Raw genomic sequence first — 20,000 nt, 5'->3', positions numbered from 1 at the left:
AGTGAGCGAGTGTGAGTGAGTGAGCGAGTGTGAGTGAGTGAGCGAGTGTGAGTGAGTGAGCGAGTGTGAGTGAGTGAGCGAGTGTGAGTGAGCGAGTGAGTGTGAGCGAGTGTGAGAGTGAGCGAGCGAGTGTGAGTGAGTGAGTGAGTGTGTGTGTGTGTGTGAGAGAGTGAGTGAGTGTGTGCGTGCGCGTGTGTGTGTGTGAGAGAGAGAGCGAGAGAGAGAGTGTGTGTGTGTGTGTGTGTGTGTGTGTGTGTTCGTGTGTGTGTGTGTGCGTGTGTGTGTGAGAGAGAGCGAGAGAGAGTGTGTGTGTGCGTGCGCGTGTGTGTGTGTGAGTGAGAGAGAGAGAGAGCGTGTGAATGTCACAAGACTCCCGCTGGAGGACTGTGTTTGTGCAGATCTGATCTGATGATGTGTGTTTGTGTCTAGATTACCCATACTGCCTTGCTGGTAAGGAGCTGAAGGGCATTATCAAAAACCTGCTGGGCAAATGTTCAGACGCGCTGCCCGAGTTCTTCGACCACTGTGTGTTCACCATGCTCCGCGAGCAGGACCGCCAGCCCAGTGAGCCGCATTCATTCACATCGCACTCTCTGATTGGCTGTTCGGGGCTCATGTGTTCCCCAGTGTGTGTGTGTGTGTGTGTGTGTGTGGGTCAATGTGTCTCAGTTAAAGGAATAATAAGCAGTGATGTTCTGGCTAGGCCTGTCACGATCATGAGTTTTGTGCTGATGTCATAACAATAAATGCCGTTTATATACATAACATCCTTCATCAAAATCAGCCTACAGGCTTCCGTAGATGTCGGTAAGTTTTGTTACAAACTGTTCACACATTGGCAATAAAGTAAATGTGTTAATGCATGAGTTCTTACACATAGTCGCTTTAAATGCTTACGTTTCTCTAATTTGAGGGGCAAAATGAACGGAAGCTGGTTTCCGCCACAGAAAACATTTAAAAAGATGATTGAGACTTGAGTTTAGATTAATGCAAGATGTAAACACGCAATTGTGTGAATGTAAAGTCAGAATTGCGAAATATAAGATCGGAATTTGCGCGAGCTAAAAGTCGGAATTTGCGTGAGCTAATGTCGGAATATGCGCAAGCTAAAGACGGAATATGCGCGAGCTAAAGACGGAATATGCGCGAGCTAAAGACGGAATATGCGCGAGCTAAAGTCGGAATATGCGCGAGCTAAAGACGGAATATGCGCGAGCTAAAGTCGGAATATGCGCGAGCTAAAGACGGAATTTGCGCGAGTTAAAGACGGAATTTGCAATTTGCGTGGCATAAAGACGGAATTTGCGTGGCATAAAGACGGAATTTGCGCGAGCTAAAGACGGAATTTGCGCGAGCTAAAGACGGAATTTGCAATTTGCGTGGCATAAAGACGGAATTTGCGCGAGCTAAAGACGGAATTTGCGCGAGCTAAAGTCGGAATTTGCGCGAGCTAAAGTCGGAATTTGCAATTTGCGTGGCATAAAGTCGGAATTGCGGGGCATAAAGTCGGAATTTTGCATGAGTTAAAGTCGGAATTGCGAGAGAAGAAGTGTTCTGTGGCAGAAACAAGCTTCCATAAAAACGTGATCGAATTTTAAACTGCACAGTTATTGCCGTTATCTCAAATAATTGCGATTTGATTAATAATCGTGACAGGCCTAGAATTTAATGCAATAAAACCTTCAATCAAAATGATGTCCAGTGTTTTTCATTTGTTGTGTGTGTGTGTGTGTGTGTTTCTGCTGCGTTGTCAGGTGAACCTCTGCATGGCTACAGGATGTGTATTCAAGCTCTCATGCAGGACAAACCCAAAATGGCCACACTGAACCTCGCCGACGTGAGTCTCTCTTTATGACCTCTTATGACCCGGTTTCCAGCGGTGAAAGTGTTTGTGTAGTTTAAAGAGCTGTGTGTGTGTGTGTGTGTGTGTGTGTGTCCTCTCCGCAGCACCTGGAGCTGCTGCGCTCGCATCAGAGCCGGCCGGTCAAGTGTCTGACCATCATGTGGGCGCTGGGACAGGCCGGATTCTACGACCTCAGCCAGGGCATCAGAGGTGAGATGTGGAGAAATCATTGAGAAACACCACATGTGTAACCGCACGGCCTTCTGGGACTGAACACGGCCAGCAAGACTGCAATTTATGAACTTTATGCTGCTTTTCCGAAAGGCCTCATATTCAACCCTGTCTCTATTTTTCAAATGCAATCATAACTTTTCGATACAGACACAGGATCTTATTTCTAAATGTCATCGATTCGCTTTATTAAAGCTTTGTTGAGTACGATCACACTGATTCAGATCCAGAGAGTCGTTGTCATGAAACTGCTTCACTTTCATTCATTAATTCAAGAGATTCGTTCAGAAACGCTGATTCATCCAGTAATGAAACAAGTGACATCTTTATGAGTGAGTCATTGAATCATTCATTCAAGAGATTTGTTCAAAAACACTGATTCATCCAGTAATGAGGTTTTTATGAGTGAGTCATTGAATCATTCACTCGAGAGATTCGTTCAAAAACGCTGATTCATCCAGTAATGATACAAGTGACGTCTTTGAGTGAGTCATTGAATCATTCACTCGAGAGATTCGCTCAAAAATGCTGATTCATTCAGTAATGAAACAAGTGACGTCTTTATGAGTGAGTCATTGAATCATTCATTCAAGAGATTCGTTCAGAAACGCTGATTCATCCGGTAATGAAACAAGTGAAGTCTTTATGAGTGAGTCAATGAATCATTCACTCGAGATTCAAAAACACTGATTCATCCAGTAATGAAACGAGTAAAGTCATTATGAGTGAGTTATTGAATCATTCACTCGAGATTCGTTCAAAAACACTGATTCATCCAGTAATGAAACAAGTGAAGTCTTTATGAGTGAGTCATTGAATCATTCACTCAAGAGATTTGTTCAAAAATGCTGATTCATCTAGTAATGCAATGTGAAGTCTTTTAACATCTGGATAATGTCATGACGTGCCCTGTTTGTTGTGTTTGTCCTGTAGTTTGGTTGGGAATTATGCTTCCTGTTCTCGGGATGAAGGCTCTCTCTGCGTACGCCATCGCTTATCTGGAGCGACTCCTCACGTAAGTCTTTACTGGGTCTTAACATTCAATCTGAAAGTCCTGGACTGTCTGAACAGAAGCTCAGGGATTTGTATCCGTGTTTCAGGCTTCATGCCAACCTGACCAAAGGTTTCGGGATCATGGGGCCGAAGGAGTTCTTCCCACTGCTGGACTTCGCTTACATGCCCAAAAACGCCCTGTCCCAGAGGTAAAGCTCCCTCTGAGCCGCCCAGGCGATTAGTGGCCGCTGAGATGTGCTGATTCATTTCTGCTGGTTGTTTTTCAGCCTGCAGGAGCAGTTGTGCCGGCTTTATCCACGGCTGAAGGTTCTGGCGTTCGGAGCGAAACCTGAATCGACACTGCACACGTATTTCCCATCCTTCCTTTCACGAGCAACGCCCAACTGCCCTGATGCCATGAAGAAAGAGGTGCGACACACGTTAACTACAGCCTTATTAATCCGTTTTCCCCTGCATTCCGTTTCATTTTGTTCCAACATTCCCTTTTATTTCCAACCACATTCCGTTTCATTTTGTTCCAACATTCCCTTTTATTTACAACCACATTCCGTTTCATTTTGTTCCAACATTCCCTTTTATTTCCAACCACATTCCGTTTCATTTTGTTCCAACATTCCCTTTTATTTACAACCACATTCCGTTTCATTTTGTTCCAACATTCAGTTTAATTTTTTCCCCACATTCCCTTTTATTCCCCCCCCCACATTTGGTTTCTTTTTGTTTCTATATTCCGTTTAATTTTCCCCCACATCCCGTAATCCGCATATTTGCCCCCCACGTTCCCTTTTATTTTTTCCAACATTCTGCTTTGTTCCCACATTCCGTTTTATTTCCCCTCACATTCAGTTCCATTTCCCCCACATTCCATTAAATTGTTCCACATTCCCTTTTATTCCACCCACATTCCGTTTAATTTTGTTCCCACATTCCCTTTAATTTTGTTCCCACATTCCGTTTCATTTTGTTCCCACATTCCGTTTCATTTTGTTCCCACATTCCGTTTCATTTTGTTCCCTCATTCCGTTTCATTTTGTTCCCACATTCCGTTTCATTTTGTTCCCACATTCCGTTTCATTTTGTTCCCACATTCCGTTTCATTTTGTTCCCACATTCCGTTTCATTTTGTTCCAACATTCCCTTTCATTTTGTTCCAACATTCCCTTTAATTTTGTTCCCACATTCCGTTTCATTTTGTTCCCACATTCCGTTTCATTTTGTTCCCACATTCCGTTTCATTTTGTTCCCACATTCCGTTTCATTTTGTTCCCACATTCCGTTTCATTTTGTTCCCACATTCCGTTTCATTTTGTTCCCACATTCCGTTTCATTTTGTTCCCACATTCCGTTTCATTTTGTTCCAACATTCAGTTTAATTTTTCCCCCACATTCCCTTTTATTCCACCCACATTCCGTTTCATTTTATTCCCACATTCCGTTTCATTTTGTTCCCACATTCCGTTTATTTTCCCCACATTCCGTTTCATTTTTTCCCAACATTCAGTTTAATTTTTTTCCATACATTCCCTTTTATTCCACCCACATTCCATTTCATTTTGTTCCCACTTTCCGTTTCATTTTGTTCACACTTTCCGTTTCATTTTGTTCCAACATTCAGTTTAATTTCCCCCCACATTCCGTTTCATTTTATTCCCACATTCCGTTTCATTTTGTTCCCACATTCGCTTTTATTTTTCCCACAATTCCGTTATTATTTTTGTTTTAAGCTGTCAATTTTAATTTTCTGCATTCCGTTTAATTTATTTTTCTAACATTTCACATTTTGTTCCTACCTTCCGTTTTTTCCCCCCAAATTCAGTTTTATTTTTGATCCCGCATTCCGCATATTTTTCCCCCACGTTCGCTTTTATTTTTTCCAACATTCTGCTTTTTGTGCCCACCTTGCGTTTTCCCCCCCCACATTTTCTGTTTTTTTCCCTGCATTCTGTTTTTATTTATTTTTTTCTCGTTCAGTTTTTTTTTTTTTTTCACAACTCCATTATTATCAATTCTATGTTGTTAATTTTAACTTTCTGGATTCTTTGTTAATAGTTTCACTTTTGAATAATCAAAAAGATTGTCTAATCAATTGAATTCAACAATTTATTACAATATTAATAATAATAGTGCCCTATGAAGCCCCCCCCCCTGCAGTGCTGTGTTTCCCCATCACACGGCTCTGATTAGTGAACCTCTGCTGTTGCTTTGTCCTGCAGCTCCTCAGAAGCCTGACCGAGTGTCTGACCGTGGACGGCCAGAGTCTGAGTGTGTGGAGGCAGTTATACACCAAACACCTGCCTCAGTCCAGGTGAGCTGCACAAATCCTGCTCTTCTTCACCACTAACACACGCCAAGAGGTTTTATTCAGTGCTCTCTCTCTCTCTCTCTCTCTCTCTCTCTCTCTCTCTCTGCTCAGTCTGCTGTTAAATCACCTGCTGAAGTCGTGGAACACACTTCCTCCGAAGGTACGAGCGCATCAGACGCACACTGACCCGTCATCTCCTGCTCCTCACGGCCCTGACCTCATGTGTTGTCGTTTAGTTGCAGAAAAACCTTCAGGACACCATCCAGTCCTTCAGAGTGACCAATGACGAGCTGCAGACCAACACACCGGACATTCATGACTGCAACTCACTCTGCAATGTAAGACACACACACACACACACACACCCTTACAGTGGGTGGGAAGACTGCCTGAATTATATGGTGTGCATATTCATTACTGGATGAATCAGTGTTTTTGAACAAATCTCTTGAATGAATGATTCAATGACTCACTCAAAGACTTCACTTGCTTCATTACTGTATGAATCAGCATTTTTGAACGAATCTCTTGAATGAATGATTCAATGACTCACTCATAAAGACTTCACATGTTTCATTACTAGATGAATCAGCGTTTCTGAATGAATCTCTTGAATGAATGATTCAATGACTCACTCATAAAGACTTCACTTGCTTCATTACTGTATGAATCAGCATTTTTGAACGAATCTCTTGAATGAATGATTCAATGACTCACTCATAAAGACTTCACATGTTTCATTACTGGATGAATCAGCGTTTCTGAATGAATCTCTTGAATGAATGATTCAATGATTCACTCATAAAGACTTCACTTGCTTCATTACTGTATGAATAAGCATTTTTGAACGAATCTCTTGAATGAATGATTCAATGACTAACTCATAAAGACTTCACTTGCTTCATTACTGGATGAATCAGTGTTTCTGAACGAATCTCCTGAAAGAATGATTCAATGACTCACTCATAAAGATATCACTTGTTTCATTACTGGATGAATCAGCATTTCTGAATGAATCTCTTGAATGAATGATTCAATGATTCACTCATAAAGACTTCACATGTTTCATTACTGGATGAATCACCGTTTCTGAATGAATCTCTTGAATGAATGATTCAATGATTCACTCATAAAGACTTCACTTGCTTCATTACTGTATGAATCAGCATTTTTGAACGAATCTCTTGAATGAATGATTCAATGACTCACTCATAAAGACTTCACATGTTTCATTACTGGATGAATCAGCGTTTCTGAATGAATCTCTTGAATGAATGATTCAATGATTCACTCATAAAGACTTCACTTGCTTCATTACTGTATGAATCAGCATTTTTGAACGAATCTCTTGAATGAATGATTCAATGACTAACTCATAAAGACTTCACTTGCTTCATTACTGGATGAATCAGTGTTTCTGAACGAATCTCCTGAAAGAATGATTCAATGACTCACTCATAAAGATATCACTTGTTTCATTACTGGATGAATCAGCATTTCTGAATGAATCTCTTGAGTGAATGATTCAATGACTCACTCACAAAGACTTCACTTGGTTCATTACTGGATGAATCAGTGTTTTTGAGTAAATCTCTTGAATGAATGATTCAATGACTCACTCATAAACACTTCACTTGTTTCATTATTTAAGTTAACAGAAATAGCTAATTATAATAACCCCTCATGATGCATTTTACCCATCAGTCTCTGCAGCTGAAGATGCACGGTCAGGGTTTCCCGTGGTGGCGCGTGTTGATGATGACGCTGGTGTTCGTGGCGGGCTTCATCGCTCATGATGTCAGGTCACAGGGCTCGTTCGCAGACTCCACGACAGCACTGTACCTGCAGAGGTCAGGGGTCACCGCCGTATCCCAGCAGGCCTGGAGCAAAGTGTCCCATTACGGCCAACAGGGCGTCAGGTCAGGAAATGCATCAAGCGTGCGCTGAACGTGCTGAGTGTAGGGTCATGTGACTCATGAGTGTTCCTGTGCTTGCAGCTGGTTGGCCGAGAACACGCCGTATTATTACTCGCGCGCCGTGGAGGCCGTTGGGCCGCTGATGGAGGACGTGCAGGACAGGATGAAGGTGGCGGCCATCTTCATCTCACAGAAGAGCTCTGATGTTTATCTGTGGCTGCAGGAGAACGTGCCGCGGCTGATAGGATGGGTGAGGGTTACACACTCATCTCACACTCACTAAATATTGCGGTTTCCACACCTGCAAACTTGTCGCTTTTCGGTGACAATCGCCGTTTTCATGGTCAATTGGGTCATTTACGTGAATCGCGTAGGGTTTTTGTTTTGGGAGGTTCGGAGGTTTAAGCGCGGAACACACTTCAATCCGAGTTCCCACACGAACATAAGTATTCAGTCCATTTTATCACGACATTCAAACGATAAATGCCGCTTTGACTCTCTATGTGGTGTGACTGATCATAGTTCAAGCGGCCGCGCGATCATCTGTGAAGGCGATCGATCATCTCTTACTAAAGAATGAACATGAATGAACATCTGAAGGTATGCTGAGGATACATTACAGCTTACTGTCATGTGTATGTGGTGTAATCGCTCAATCAGTGATTCAATGGCAGAAAGACGTCAATATAACTGCTGTAAACTAAACAATGTCATGTAGCGTTAGCATCACATTTACCTCAGGCAGTCATTCAGTGTCCACAGAATCATATTCACTAGAGAACTCAACTCTTTCACTAAATATATGCTCTATATTAGCCGTTATATTCATTATATTCTACTTAAAGGTTTAGTTCATCCAAAAATGAAAATTCTTTCATTAATTACTTACCCTCATGTTCCTCATATTCGGAACAGAAATGAAGATATTTTAGTGTAAATCTGATGCTCTGAAAGGCCTCCATTGGCTCAATGCACTTTACACTCTCAAGAGCATTAAAAGACACTAAAGACGTCGTTACAAAGTCCATCTCATTACAGCGGCTCTACAATAACTTTATGAAGCGATGAGAATAGTTTTTGTGCGCAAAAAAACCCTAAATAACGACTTATATAGTGATGACGATTTCAAAAAAAGGCATCATGAAGCTTTGAAGCGTTATGAATCAGTGAGTCGATTCAGCAGTTTGGATCGCCAAATTTCAGCAGTTTGACTCGCGATCCGAATCATGAATCGACTCACTGATTCATAACGCTTCAAAGCTTCATGATGCCTTTTTTTGAAATCGTCATCACTATATAAGTCGTTATTTAGGGTTTTTTTGCGCACAGAAACTATTCTCGTCTTCATAAAGTTATTGTAGAGCCGCTGTAGTGAGATGGACTTTGTAACTTTAGTCTTTAGTGTCTTTTAAGGGTCTTGAGAGTGTAAAGTTGAGCCAATGGAGGCCTTTCAGAGCATCAGATTTACACTAAAATATCTTCATTTGTGTGTGAAGATGAACGGAGGTCTGACGGGTGTCCAACCACATGAGGCTCAGTCATTAATGACACAATTTACATTTTTGGGTGAACTAACCCTTTAACTCTGAGGAGTTTGCAGGTCTGGGTTTCTAAAACGCTAACGCATGCTTGTTCTTCCCTCAGATCCATGCAAACACTCCTGAGAGTGTGTTTCAGTTCCTCGAGTATGTGAAGGCGCTTCTGCTGTACGTCCAAGAGCGCCTCATCATCCCATCACTACAGTATCTGTCCACAGCCCTGCAACACGCCTGGAAGAACCTACAGGAGTCCTGCAAGTCAGTCATCAACACACACACACACACACACACACACACACACACCGAGGACCTGTTATGGGTCTTTGTGTCCTATCACACACTCGGTTCAGCGTGACGTGAGTGTGTTCTGCTAGTTTCAGCCGGATGCAGTTCTCATGTTCACGTTCAGCTCCTCGTTATTTAAATATCAGAAGCACTGCGCATCTGTTCAGCCATGGGCATCTGGTCTGAACACCAGGTGTGATCTGGAGCATTGTTGTTAATGTGAGGAACTGAAAACCACTGACCATTGACCAACACACACCAGCTAAAGTCAATAGTGCAGTATTTGTGTGTTATTTAAAGGGTGTGTTCGTGATATGAGCCTATATATGACAGTATTACACACACACACGTTTAAATATTACAAATAAAAGGATTAAAATGTAAAGGATTATTGTGTATATAAAGATTAAAATGCCTACATGTAATAATGAACAGTCATTGCATGTCTCAGAATGACCTGTTTGTAGTAATGACCAATGAAATTGGCTACTTATTTGACCAATCGTGGCGATACACGTGTGTATTAAAGGGTTAGTTCACCCAAAAATGTAAATTGTGTCATTAATGACTGAGCCTCATGTGGTTGGACACCCGTCAGACCTCCGTTCATCTTCAGACACAAATGAAGATATTTTAGTGTAAATCTGATGCTCTGAAAGGCCTCCATTGGCTCAACTTTACACTCTCAAGACCCTTAAAAGACACTAAAGACTAAAGTTACAAAGTCCATCTCACTACAGCGGCTCTACAATAACTTTATGAAGACGACAATAGTTTCTGTGCGCAAAAAAACCCTAAATAACGACTTGTATAGTGATGACGATTTCAAAACACGGCCTCATGAAGCTTCGAAGCGTTATGAATCAGTGAGTCGATTAAAATAATCTTGTGTTTGTGGAGTTGTGAGATCCAGGCGATCACTGGGCGCTCAGCGCTCATTAACCCCGGCCAGAGCAGCCTTTCCTCGGCTAGTCCTTCTGCCGTCTGCCGCTGCTCTGATGTCCTGTAGTGGTTCGTCTTGTGCGGATCTAACGGGTGATCTTTGCTCTCATGAATCATCATTTGTTGTCTGCCAAATCAGAATTTGCGTCATTCGCGCGAACGAGGCGGAATCCATTGCGCCGCAGGACCTCCAGATGCGCGTCAACGCACCTTTCCATTGACTTAACATTTAAATCACTCGCTCCTGACGCTCTATACACGTTTGGTGTCAACGCAGCATTATGACAACGCATCTAAACACTCACAGTTCCAGAGAAATAACGGAGGCGCTGCACCTTAATGTGTGAAGTGCTCATTGTGATTTTTGACTTGTTTATATTTTCATTATTTGAGTGTTTTCATGGTTGTGTTGACATTTCTGCCTTTATAACTGAGGGGATTATAATCAGAGGAAGGTTACGTTTAAAATAATGTTTAAATGTCTTCATTTTAAATAGGTCATAAAACATATCAATAATTATCGATATCGACTGATATGAAACACTTATATCGTGATAGTTTTCAGCCATATCGCCCAGCCCTCACTAACCCGTGTCTGTATTCCTCATGTCAATGGATGTGCGAGCACAATTGACCTATCGGTAAGCCCCGCCCCCCTTAGTTACTGTTGCTAACTCGGACAAACAAACAGAGTTGCTATATCTTACAATGTACAGCTGTCAGTGTGAAAACCTAATCCTAAAATGTTTTTGGACACAGATTGTAGCGTATATCCCGTCTGAATGATGGCCAAACTTTACTGATGGTTTATCAAGTTTATTATGTCCTTTTTCACTCCCAAAAAATCATCGTAAGAGCTGAACAAACAAAGCATAAGAAGTGCGCATTAACGTCTCATTCACAAACTCTCTCTCCGTTGCATTACCATTAACACACAAAGCAAATTACACAAAAACACTCAAACAACTAACAGTAAACAAACACACACTGAGCTTATGACTTTTCAAGGGCGCAGTTAATAACTGGTAAACTTTGTATGATCTGCAAAACAACTCCGATAAACTGCGTGCAAGCTCTCCCTTTCACTATAATACCCATCAAAATATGAGTCCTCCTTAGTAGGACAGAGAATGTAGACCTTAAACATATCTAAAATTAAAATAATTGACATATAACCAGTTTAATATGGAGAGGCACTGAAATGTGTTTTTGACCTACAGTGTTACATGACGTGAGATCAGTTAGTTATTTCGGTTTGTATGTTAGCAGGGACTTTAATCGTAACTTAACGATAGTTTGACAAACAGAAAATCCTCTCCGGATCGCTGGAGTCAGTGTTGCAGTGCCTCAGGCACGACATTTGAGCATTTTTGTAGCATAAACACCATCAAACCGATGAGAGCTTCGGATTTTCCAGTGTTTCTCTATGGCGCTGAAACCTAAAGCTGTCCGAGTTCCGGTCCCGGCGCAACTGATACTCAACTGCTATTGGCTCATCTGCGTTCGAGGGGAGGGGCTTACCGATAGGTCAATTGGCTTTTAAAGGGAAAGGGAGATGAGACTCTGATTGGTTTATTGCACGTTACGCCCAAAACACACCCACGACTCATTTAGAGACGAGGGACGACCCTTCTGGACAATGTGCCGGGCGCACAGACCGGTTTTCCCGTCGTTAAACTAGCAAAAGTGTATTCGGACACGCCCTAATGTGGCGTTCACACCGGACGCGATTTGCACGAAGGTGGACGCTTGAACATTTTGATTTTACTCGCTTCAGTCGCGCGGGAAATTAGCGTGAATCGCGCGTGACATTCACTGCACAACAGACGTGATTCTCCTCATGGGCGGGGCTTCTGCCAGCGGCTCGTCTCGTTGAGAAATGTCTGACATGGGCTGTGTTTACACGTCTGTTTTTTTTTTTTTTTTAAATCTACTGTTAATGTGTGACAACGTAGTTTTAAGACTTTTTCAGTCGATAATGTAGTTGTTTAAAGCTCAAATGTGTGGTTTATTTATATAAAGAGTGCCTATTTGAACATGTGATCTGGTGTTTTGGGAGTTGTGAGCTCCAGTGGATCAGCGGCGCTCATTAACCCGGTGAGATCAGCCTTTCCTCAGCCAGTTCTTCTGCCGCTGGCTCTGATGTCTCTGTGGTGTCTCCAGCTATAATTCGTCTTGTAACGGCCGATCTTTGCTCTCATGGATCTATAATTTGTTCCCTGGCAAATCGTTTAGACTGAAGGCAAAGAGAAGTTTCATTACTTTATATTTTTAGGCTATAACTGTACGTTGCAGTTGTAACGTTAGCCGACTAGCACTGAATTGTTTGCTTTATTTCATGTATACCTTATTATACCTTTTACTTATACTTTTGTATTATTGATCAAACATAAACTTGCATTTAACAAAAAGAGACTGTGTTGTGTTTCATGTCATTTAATGTTATCACAGTGATAATCATATTGTCTGAACCAGATATTGATATATAGATTTTCTCCTCATTGTTGTCACTACTAGAGCAAGCGTCTGATTGGTTAACGCGGTGCGAAATATACGCCAAAGTTCAGATTTTTCAACTTGAGCGATTTGCGATTTTGTCCTTCGCGCCGCCTCATTTGCGCGAATCGCGCCGCAGAATGCCGTTTCGCGTCTCTGCATTGACTTGACATGTAAATCACTCGCGCGAATCGCGTCCGGTGTGAACGCACCATGAGAGCACCTGAGCTCAGATCGCTACAACTAATGTCTCTGTGGGATAAGTGTGTATGTGTGCGGTCACATGTTAATGAGTTGTGTTGTGTGTGTCCGTAGTGGCGAGGTGTCGCTGCACTGCTTGCAGGATCACGTGAGGTCGTTCACCAACAGCACCTGGATTTACCTGCAGGACGCCACATCCGCCATCAAGAGCCGCGCGCAGGAGCTCCTGTCTCGAGCGTGATGCACACCTCTCCAAACACCGTTCTCCACATCCCCCTTTTGCTTTTTTTTTGTCAATTTGCATGAGATTTTATATCTGTTGTACTGACAGTTCTGTCTTTTATGCAGATGTTTTTCATGGTGTTTATTTTACACAAAGTTGCCAATCCAGACTGAGTTGAAAAGGCTGTGTTTTTTTACACACACACACAGCTCTGTGTGTAGCGAACCGCTGATGGACTGAATGAAACATGCGTGTGGTGAAGATCAGAGGACACGGATCACTAATGACTACTGCTGCTGGCTGAGCTCTTTACTTGAACACTGAATATTAATGTGACGCTGTTTGGATGATTTACGGTTTCTGTCCCATGTGGAGCAGCTGAACCTCACGCCCCACCTTCTGCTTTTGGCCCGTTTGCCAGAGGTTCAGGTCTGTTTCTGAGTAACAGAGAATACATTATTGAAATACAATGTGTGTGTCCTGTAATATGAGCTGATTTGTTACTTTGTAAATGATTTATAAATAAATAAACCAATGCTGTTCAGTTCCGCTCACTCCCGTTTTGTTTGGATTTTCATTGTGAAGGAACCTAAAGGCTTCTGTTTGAAAAGAATAATGTATGGCCGCATTACATTAACATCATATATCAACTTGCAGACCTTTTATTATTTTGATCAGATATTTAAATGTGTATATATCTCTACCCGAGTAGTTCACCAGCTGCATTCATAGCTGATACTATTCGACCGTTATTCCATCCCCTTCGATAGCTCAGTTGGTAGAGCGGAGGACTGTAGCGGTGAATCACTGAAATCCTTAGGTCGCTGGTTCGAATCCGGCTCGAAGGAAGTGTTTTAGTAATTTTTATTTGGTAATGTTTTTAATGTGCGGAGTACGATTTAGTCGAGCACAATTCATAGTTTTCAGTCTCGTGACTGTCGCGAGCCCTGGATGGATAGAACTGCAGCACAAAACTGTCAAATTTCCATCTTAAAAATAAAAATATGTGAACAAGGTGCAAGTTTTGGGCACTTGTGATCCACAGCTAATCACTAAAAACAGCGGGACGTTTTTAAAACACTGAACATGAAAAACGCTAAGACTACGATCATGTGCGTTTAGCGCCATCTCCCGACCATTAGCCTATACTAAGAATAAGTCATTAAAGAATAAATGTTTTCTCTTTTATATAATTCTGACATAATATTCGACCACAGCTGTTTTTCGTGACTCTTCCCTCTGTAAAATTAGGTATTGGCATTGGCAACAGCTAGATAGCAACGTTGATCAAGTAATCGCTAAATTGGACTGATTTAAACAGTCACACTAAGTGTGTGTTGCTTTAATAAGGGGATTTTAGACTTTTTAAAGTGTGTAACGATTGCCATCTTATCTTATGTCTGACCCTGTTTTAATGTACATAGAGTCGAGGAGTCAGAGTCGACTCCTACAGTGGGAGTCGGGAATCGGAGTCGACTCCAAAAAACCTGGAATCGAACCTTAAACCTATGAGTTGCTAAGGGATATATGATCAAAATAAATGATTGTGGAACGGTCAGTTGAAGTGCTTGTGAACTTAACGCTGAACACGCACAAATTAATGTTCGTATTATGATTTATTCTTATCAAAGAAGTACGGAAGCCCTAAAAGGCCATGGATTACTATTTGCTCGTTATAACGACCTAATCTTCTCTAAGTTACACAACTGCGCCAGCAGGTGGCAGTATAGGACCAGATATAACTGATGGGGTCTGTGTTAGACACCTCAGGCCCAGATTGAACGCGTTTGGGACAGAAAGAGTGAAGTTCTTTCATGATCGCTATCATTTGTGCAGTATTGTGTGCGTTAACGGTGCAGAGTGTAGTATTTATGAGGATATATTGACAGAAATGCAATATAATATACATAACAGTGATGTATAAAGTGAAGCCGCCATTTTGCGCCGTCATGTTTCTACAGTGGCCCTAAAGGGACAAACTTCTCTACAGAGCGCTAGCTGCTCTCTGCTGTCTCACACGACGACATTTTTGTCCTGTGTCGGCCACCGTAGAGCTACAAAATGGCGGTGTGAGCGGTGGCTGACTGCGATTCGCAACCTCACCGCTAGATGCCGCTAAAACTACACATTTAAGTAATTAACTTAACTAATGTTAAACACTTAAATATGATTATTTAGCTTGAAAGTGTATTTGTTATCGTTCTAACAAACTCATCACAGCTTCACTGCTTATTAAAACAAATTTTGATGTCACTGTTTGCACCTCATTGTGTATCTTTAAGACGCCATTGTAATCATCCGTCTATTGTTAGGTTTACCTTGTGTCACTCGAGGAAAATATGATTTATAACCCGTGTAAAGATGTGTAGCAGCCTATAATTTAATTCAGTGATAGTGTGTAACCTATTGTATTTTTAGAATTGCAATGTTCCGCTAAATAAACGCTACTATGGTTACATTTCAAGTAAATTTAGGACAATCAAGGCCAGTTTTGGACCCGTTTAAATGTTCTTAATTGGTTTCAATAGGCAATGTTGGTCTGAAACTGTAACTGACTACTTATTGTGGGATGTGTATATGTCCATACTGTTATGATGCGCTATTCATTATAGGAACACCCACCTGGAGGGCAAAACAAGGCCATATCAACAAATCGTTGATTGGCGTTAAACTTTGCTTAATTTAATCTTTATTGGTGTGTTAAAAGGCGCTTGAACAGGAGAGTTAAAGAAACTACAAATGTATTCGCTACTGTACACTTATTGATATTTATTCTTTATGTTAGTTTAATGATTATGAATAAAACCAAATGTATATTTATTGCGTCAATATGAATCGACTCTTTTGGAATCGACTCTTTTGGAGTCGACTCCCCGTCACTAAGTTTAAAACAAGTGTGTTTTTCAAAGTAACGTGAAATACTTATTTATATTAATTAAATATGTGTACTGCCTCAACAAAAATGGTTGTTTTCGTAACACGAGCTGAATTATTATTTGAAACTATCAAAAATGTCTGGCAGATTTTACACCTTTTGACCACAAGATGTCGTCGGTGTTGAAAAGCGTCGAGTAATGAGCCATTTTTCGATACAGTGCTTCGAAAAGTTTCATTTCACCACCACTAGTGGAACAGACGGACAGTGATTTACACAAACATCACGGCTATATCATTTTAGTAATGATTAATTATGTTGATGTACTGAGTCGTTGTCGCCGGGGGATTAGCTCAGATGGTAGAGCGCTCGCTTAGCATGCGAGAGGTAGCGGGATCGATGCCCGCATCCTCCAACTGTTTTTTTCCCCCTTATTTTTCATATCGAACCTCGACGAGCAGCCTTTACACGCAGTGATCTGTGTAAAATACATCTCATTCAGTGTTTACACGCATTTTCCGGGTTACTACGGCCTTGGGACCAATCGCTGTGAGCCAATCAGCGTGCGCAACGCGGTATTCGCGAGCCAATCAGCGCGCAGTGCGCGGTTCCTGCGAGTCAGGCTGCTGAAGACGAGGGGTTTGTTTAGGTTTAAAGAGTCGCCTAGTGATCGCCGAGGAGGAAGAATAAACAGGTATCTTTTCCAATCACAGCGATGACAAATGTATTCTTGCGTTGTTTTGTGTTTAGTTTTCTATGCCGCACGCGACAGAGGTGTTTTGTTCGACAGCAGTGCTGATTTTGTCATTTAATAGCTGCAATAAAGCTAGCGAATGCTAACAACACTAGCTACTGCTGAGGATGTGTATCAACGGTTCAGTGACATTCAGAAATCAACATATGATTATGATTTAGAGAGCGATAAAGATTGACACAACACATCTGAATCCCATAATGTCACCGGCCTGTACAGTGATGGACTCCGTGCTATTGTTTGATTATTATCTCGGGGACTGTAAACAATGTCATGGGTTTATGATCATCATATTCTCACAAAACAACGACAGCTGTGGTGAATATATTAAATACATTCATTACATTGTCCTTTACTGTGCTATGGTTTTGGACAAGTATGTTATTTCTGCAGCTCTGAAGAAAATACAACTAGAAATCGCAAATTAAAAATGAAAATAATGCAAAATGTGCAATACAATATATGGTTTTTAATATTTAAAAATGAATATAATGCAAAATGTGCAATAAAATATATGGTTTTTAATATTTAAAAATTAAATAATGCAAAATGTCCAATAAAATATATGGTTTTTAATATTTAAAAATGAATATAATGCAAAATGTGCAATAAAATATATGGTTTTTAATATTTAAAAATGAATATAATGCAAAATGTGCAATAAAATATATGGTTTTTAATATTCAAAAATTAAATTAATGCAAAATGTGCAATAAAATATATGTTTTTTAATATTCAAAAATTAAATAATGCAAAATGTGCAATAAAATAATTGGTTTTTAATATTTAAAAATGAAATTAATGCAAAATGTGCAATAAAATATATGGTTTTTAATATTCAAAAATTAAATTAATGCAAAATGTGCAATAAAATATATGTTTTTTAATATTCAAAAATTAAATTAATGCAAAATGTGCAATAAAATATATGTTTTTTAATATTTGAAAATTAAATTAATGCAAAATGTGCAATAAAATATATGTTTTTTAATATTTAAAAATTAAATAATGTAAAACGTGCAATAACATATATGGTTTTTAATATTTAAAAATGAAATTAATGCAAAATGTGCAATACAATATATGGTTTTTAATATTTAAAAATGAAATTAATGCAAAATGTGCAATAAAATATATGGTTTTTAATATTTAAAAATTAAATACTGCAAAATGTGCAATAAAATATATGTTTTTTAATATTTGAAAATTAAATTAATGCAAAATGTGCAATAAAATATATGTTTTTTAATATTTAAAAATGAAAATAATGCAAAGTGTGCAATAAAATATATGTTTTTTAATATTTAAAAATGAAAATAATGCAAAGTGTGCAATAAAATATATGCTTTTTAATATTTAAAAATTAAATAATGTAAAATGTGCAATAAAATATATGTTTTTTAATATTTAAAAATGAAAATAATGCAAAATGTGCAATAAAATATACAGTGTGTGTTTAACAGTGTGTAATGTTACACCGGTGCAGTTTTTTGTGTGTGAAATGTGATAAACTCGTGAAGTACGTTGAGCGTCATCTGTCGTCATGTCAGTGTGTGTGTGTGTGTGTGTGTGTGTGTGTGTGTGTTTCCAGCACGATCATTAGCGGATTCATTACAGCTTCTCTCCTGCAGACGGGAACAGCAGAGGAAATACAGGACTTCATGCGTCTCGTCTGACGGTGTGTGTGTGTGTGTGTGTGTGTGTGTTATTCTGAATGTTGATGCTTTATCTGATGTGTCCAGGGTGAGGGGTCAGAGGTCAGTGATGGTATTTTATGTCCTGTGAGTGTGTAACATGAAGCTGTGTGTCAGGTTGTTGTTGTTGAGGTGTGTGTGTGTGTGTGTGTGTGGAGATGAAGGTGCTCGGCTCTGCATAGACATGGAGTTCCGCTTTGGGAATGTGGTGTTCAGCTCCCGCTTCGACTCCGGGAATCTGGCCCGTGTGGAGCGAGTGTGTGGCCCTGAAGCCGCCGCAGAGCCGGTCCGACAGATCAGCGCCTCAGCTCAGCCGCAGCCGGACCACGAGTTCAACATCTGGACCAAACCAGACTGTGCCAGCACAGAGTTCGAGAACGGCAACCGGTACTGAGCTCAACACACAACACTACACAACACTACACAACACTACACAACACTACACAACACTACACAACACTACACAACACTACACAACACTGAACAACACACAACACTGAACACTGAGTTTATTAATGGGCCAGTGTGACTGTCATGCACACAACGTCAATAAGTTAACTTTTTTAAATATTAAAAACCATATATTTTATTGCACATTTTGCATTATTTTCATCTTTAAATATTAAAAAATATATATTTTATTGCACATTTTGCATTAATTTCATCTTTAAATATTAAAAACCATATATTTTATTGCACATTTTGCATTAATTTCATTTTTAAATATTAAAAACTATATCTTTTATTGCACATTTTGCATTATTTTAATCTTTAAACATTAAAAACATATATTTTATTGCACAATTTGCATTATTTTAATTTTTAAATATTAAAAACCATATATTTTATTGCACATTTTGCATTATTTTCATTTTTAAATATTAAAAACCATAAATTTTATTGCACATTTTGCATTATTTTCATTTTTAAATATTAAAAACCATATATTTTATTGCACATTTTGCCTTATTTCATTTTTAAATATTAAAAACTATATATTTTATTGCACATTGTGCATTATTTTCATCTTTAAATATTAAAAAACATATATTTTATTGCACAATTTGCATTATTTTCATTTTTAAATATTAAAAACTATATATTTTATTGCACATTTTGCATTCATTTCATTTTTAAATATTAAAAACTATATATTTTATTGCACATTTTGCATTATTTTAATCTTTAAATATTAAAAAACATATATTTTATTGCACATTTTGCATTATTTTCATTTTTAAATATCAAAAACTATATATTTTATTGCACATTTTGCATTAATTTCATTTTTAAATATAAAAAACTATATCTTTTATTGCACATTTTGCATTATTTTAATCTTTAAACATTAAAAACATATATTTTATTGCACAATTTGCATTATTTTCATCTTTAAATATTAAAAAACATATATTTTATTGCACAATTTGCATTATTTTCATTTTTAAATATTAAAAAATATATATTTTATTGCACATTTTGCATTAATTTCATTTTTAAATATTAAAAACTATATCTTTTATTGCACATTTTGCATTATTTTAATCTTTAAACATTAAAAACATATATTTTATTGCACAATTTGCATTATTTTAATTTTTAAATATTAAAAACCATATATTTTATTGCACATTTTGCATTATTTTCATTTTTAAATATTAAAAACCATAAATTTTATTGCACATT

General features: G+C 39.0%; 2 protein-coding genes across 18 annotated transcripts in view; both read left to right on the top strand.

The window, feature by feature from the left end:
* Nucleotides 1-13,548, top strand: part of tmem214 (transmembrane protein 214) — an 18,038-nt gene extending 4,490 nt beyond the window's left edge. Inside the window, exons 4-16 of the mRNA XM_079817000.1 lie at nucleotides 430-564; nucleotides 1,755-1,837; nucleotides 1,948-2,053; nucleotides 3,008-3,089; nucleotides 3,175-3,276; nucleotides 3,355-3,496; nucleotides 5,302-5,393; nucleotides 5,502-5,550; nucleotides 5,627-5,728; nucleotides 7,095-7,309; nucleotides 7,388-7,556; nucleotides 8,951-9,102; nucleotides 12,883-13,548. Of these exons, the coding sequence (XP_079673126.1) occupies nucleotides 430-564; nucleotides 1,755-1,837; nucleotides 1,948-2,053; nucleotides 3,008-3,089; nucleotides 3,175-3,276; nucleotides 3,355-3,496; nucleotides 5,302-5,393; nucleotides 5,502-5,550; nucleotides 5,627-5,728; nucleotides 7,095-7,309; nucleotides 7,388-7,556; nucleotides 8,951-9,102; nucleotides 12,883-13,009 (1,556 nt within the window). The 3' untranslated portion in view covers nucleotides 13,010-13,548. The remainder of the gene's footprint in view (nucleotides 1-429; nucleotides 565-1,754; nucleotides 1,838-1,947; nucleotides 2,054-3,007; nucleotides 3,090-3,174; nucleotides 3,277-3,354; nucleotides 3,497-5,301; nucleotides 5,394-5,501; nucleotides 5,551-5,626; nucleotides 5,729-7,094; nucleotides 7,310-7,387; nucleotides 7,557-8,950; nucleotides 9,103-12,882) is intronic.
* A 2,910-nt stretch (nucleotides 13,549-16,458) lies between these two features.
* agbl5 (AGBL carboxypeptidase 5) overlaps nucleotides 16,459-20,000 on the top strand; it is a 45,178-nt gene continuing 41,636 nt past the window's right edge. For 3 of the 17 annotated variants that reach the window (XR_013816550.1, XM_079817553.1, XM_079817558.1), the window contains exon 1: nucleotides 18,386-18,701. Coding sequence is in view for 12 of the 17 variants with exons in the window: in XM_079817553.1 (XP_079673679.1) it covers nucleotides 18,415-18,701 (287 nt within the window). In the remaining 5 variants the exon portion in view is untranslated. The other 14 variants (XR_013816548.1, XM_079817556.1, XM_079817554.1 and 11 more) reach the window with 11 other exon arrangements.

The sequence above is a fragment of the Gobio gobio genome, assembly GCF_949357685.1.
Source record: "Gobio gobio genome assembly, chromosome: 5".
Lineage (NCBI taxonomy): Eukaryota > Metazoa > Chordata > Actinopteri > Cypriniformes > Gobionidae > Gobio > Gobio gobio.
This window is presented reverse-complemented; position numbering and strand designations above follow the sequence as displayed.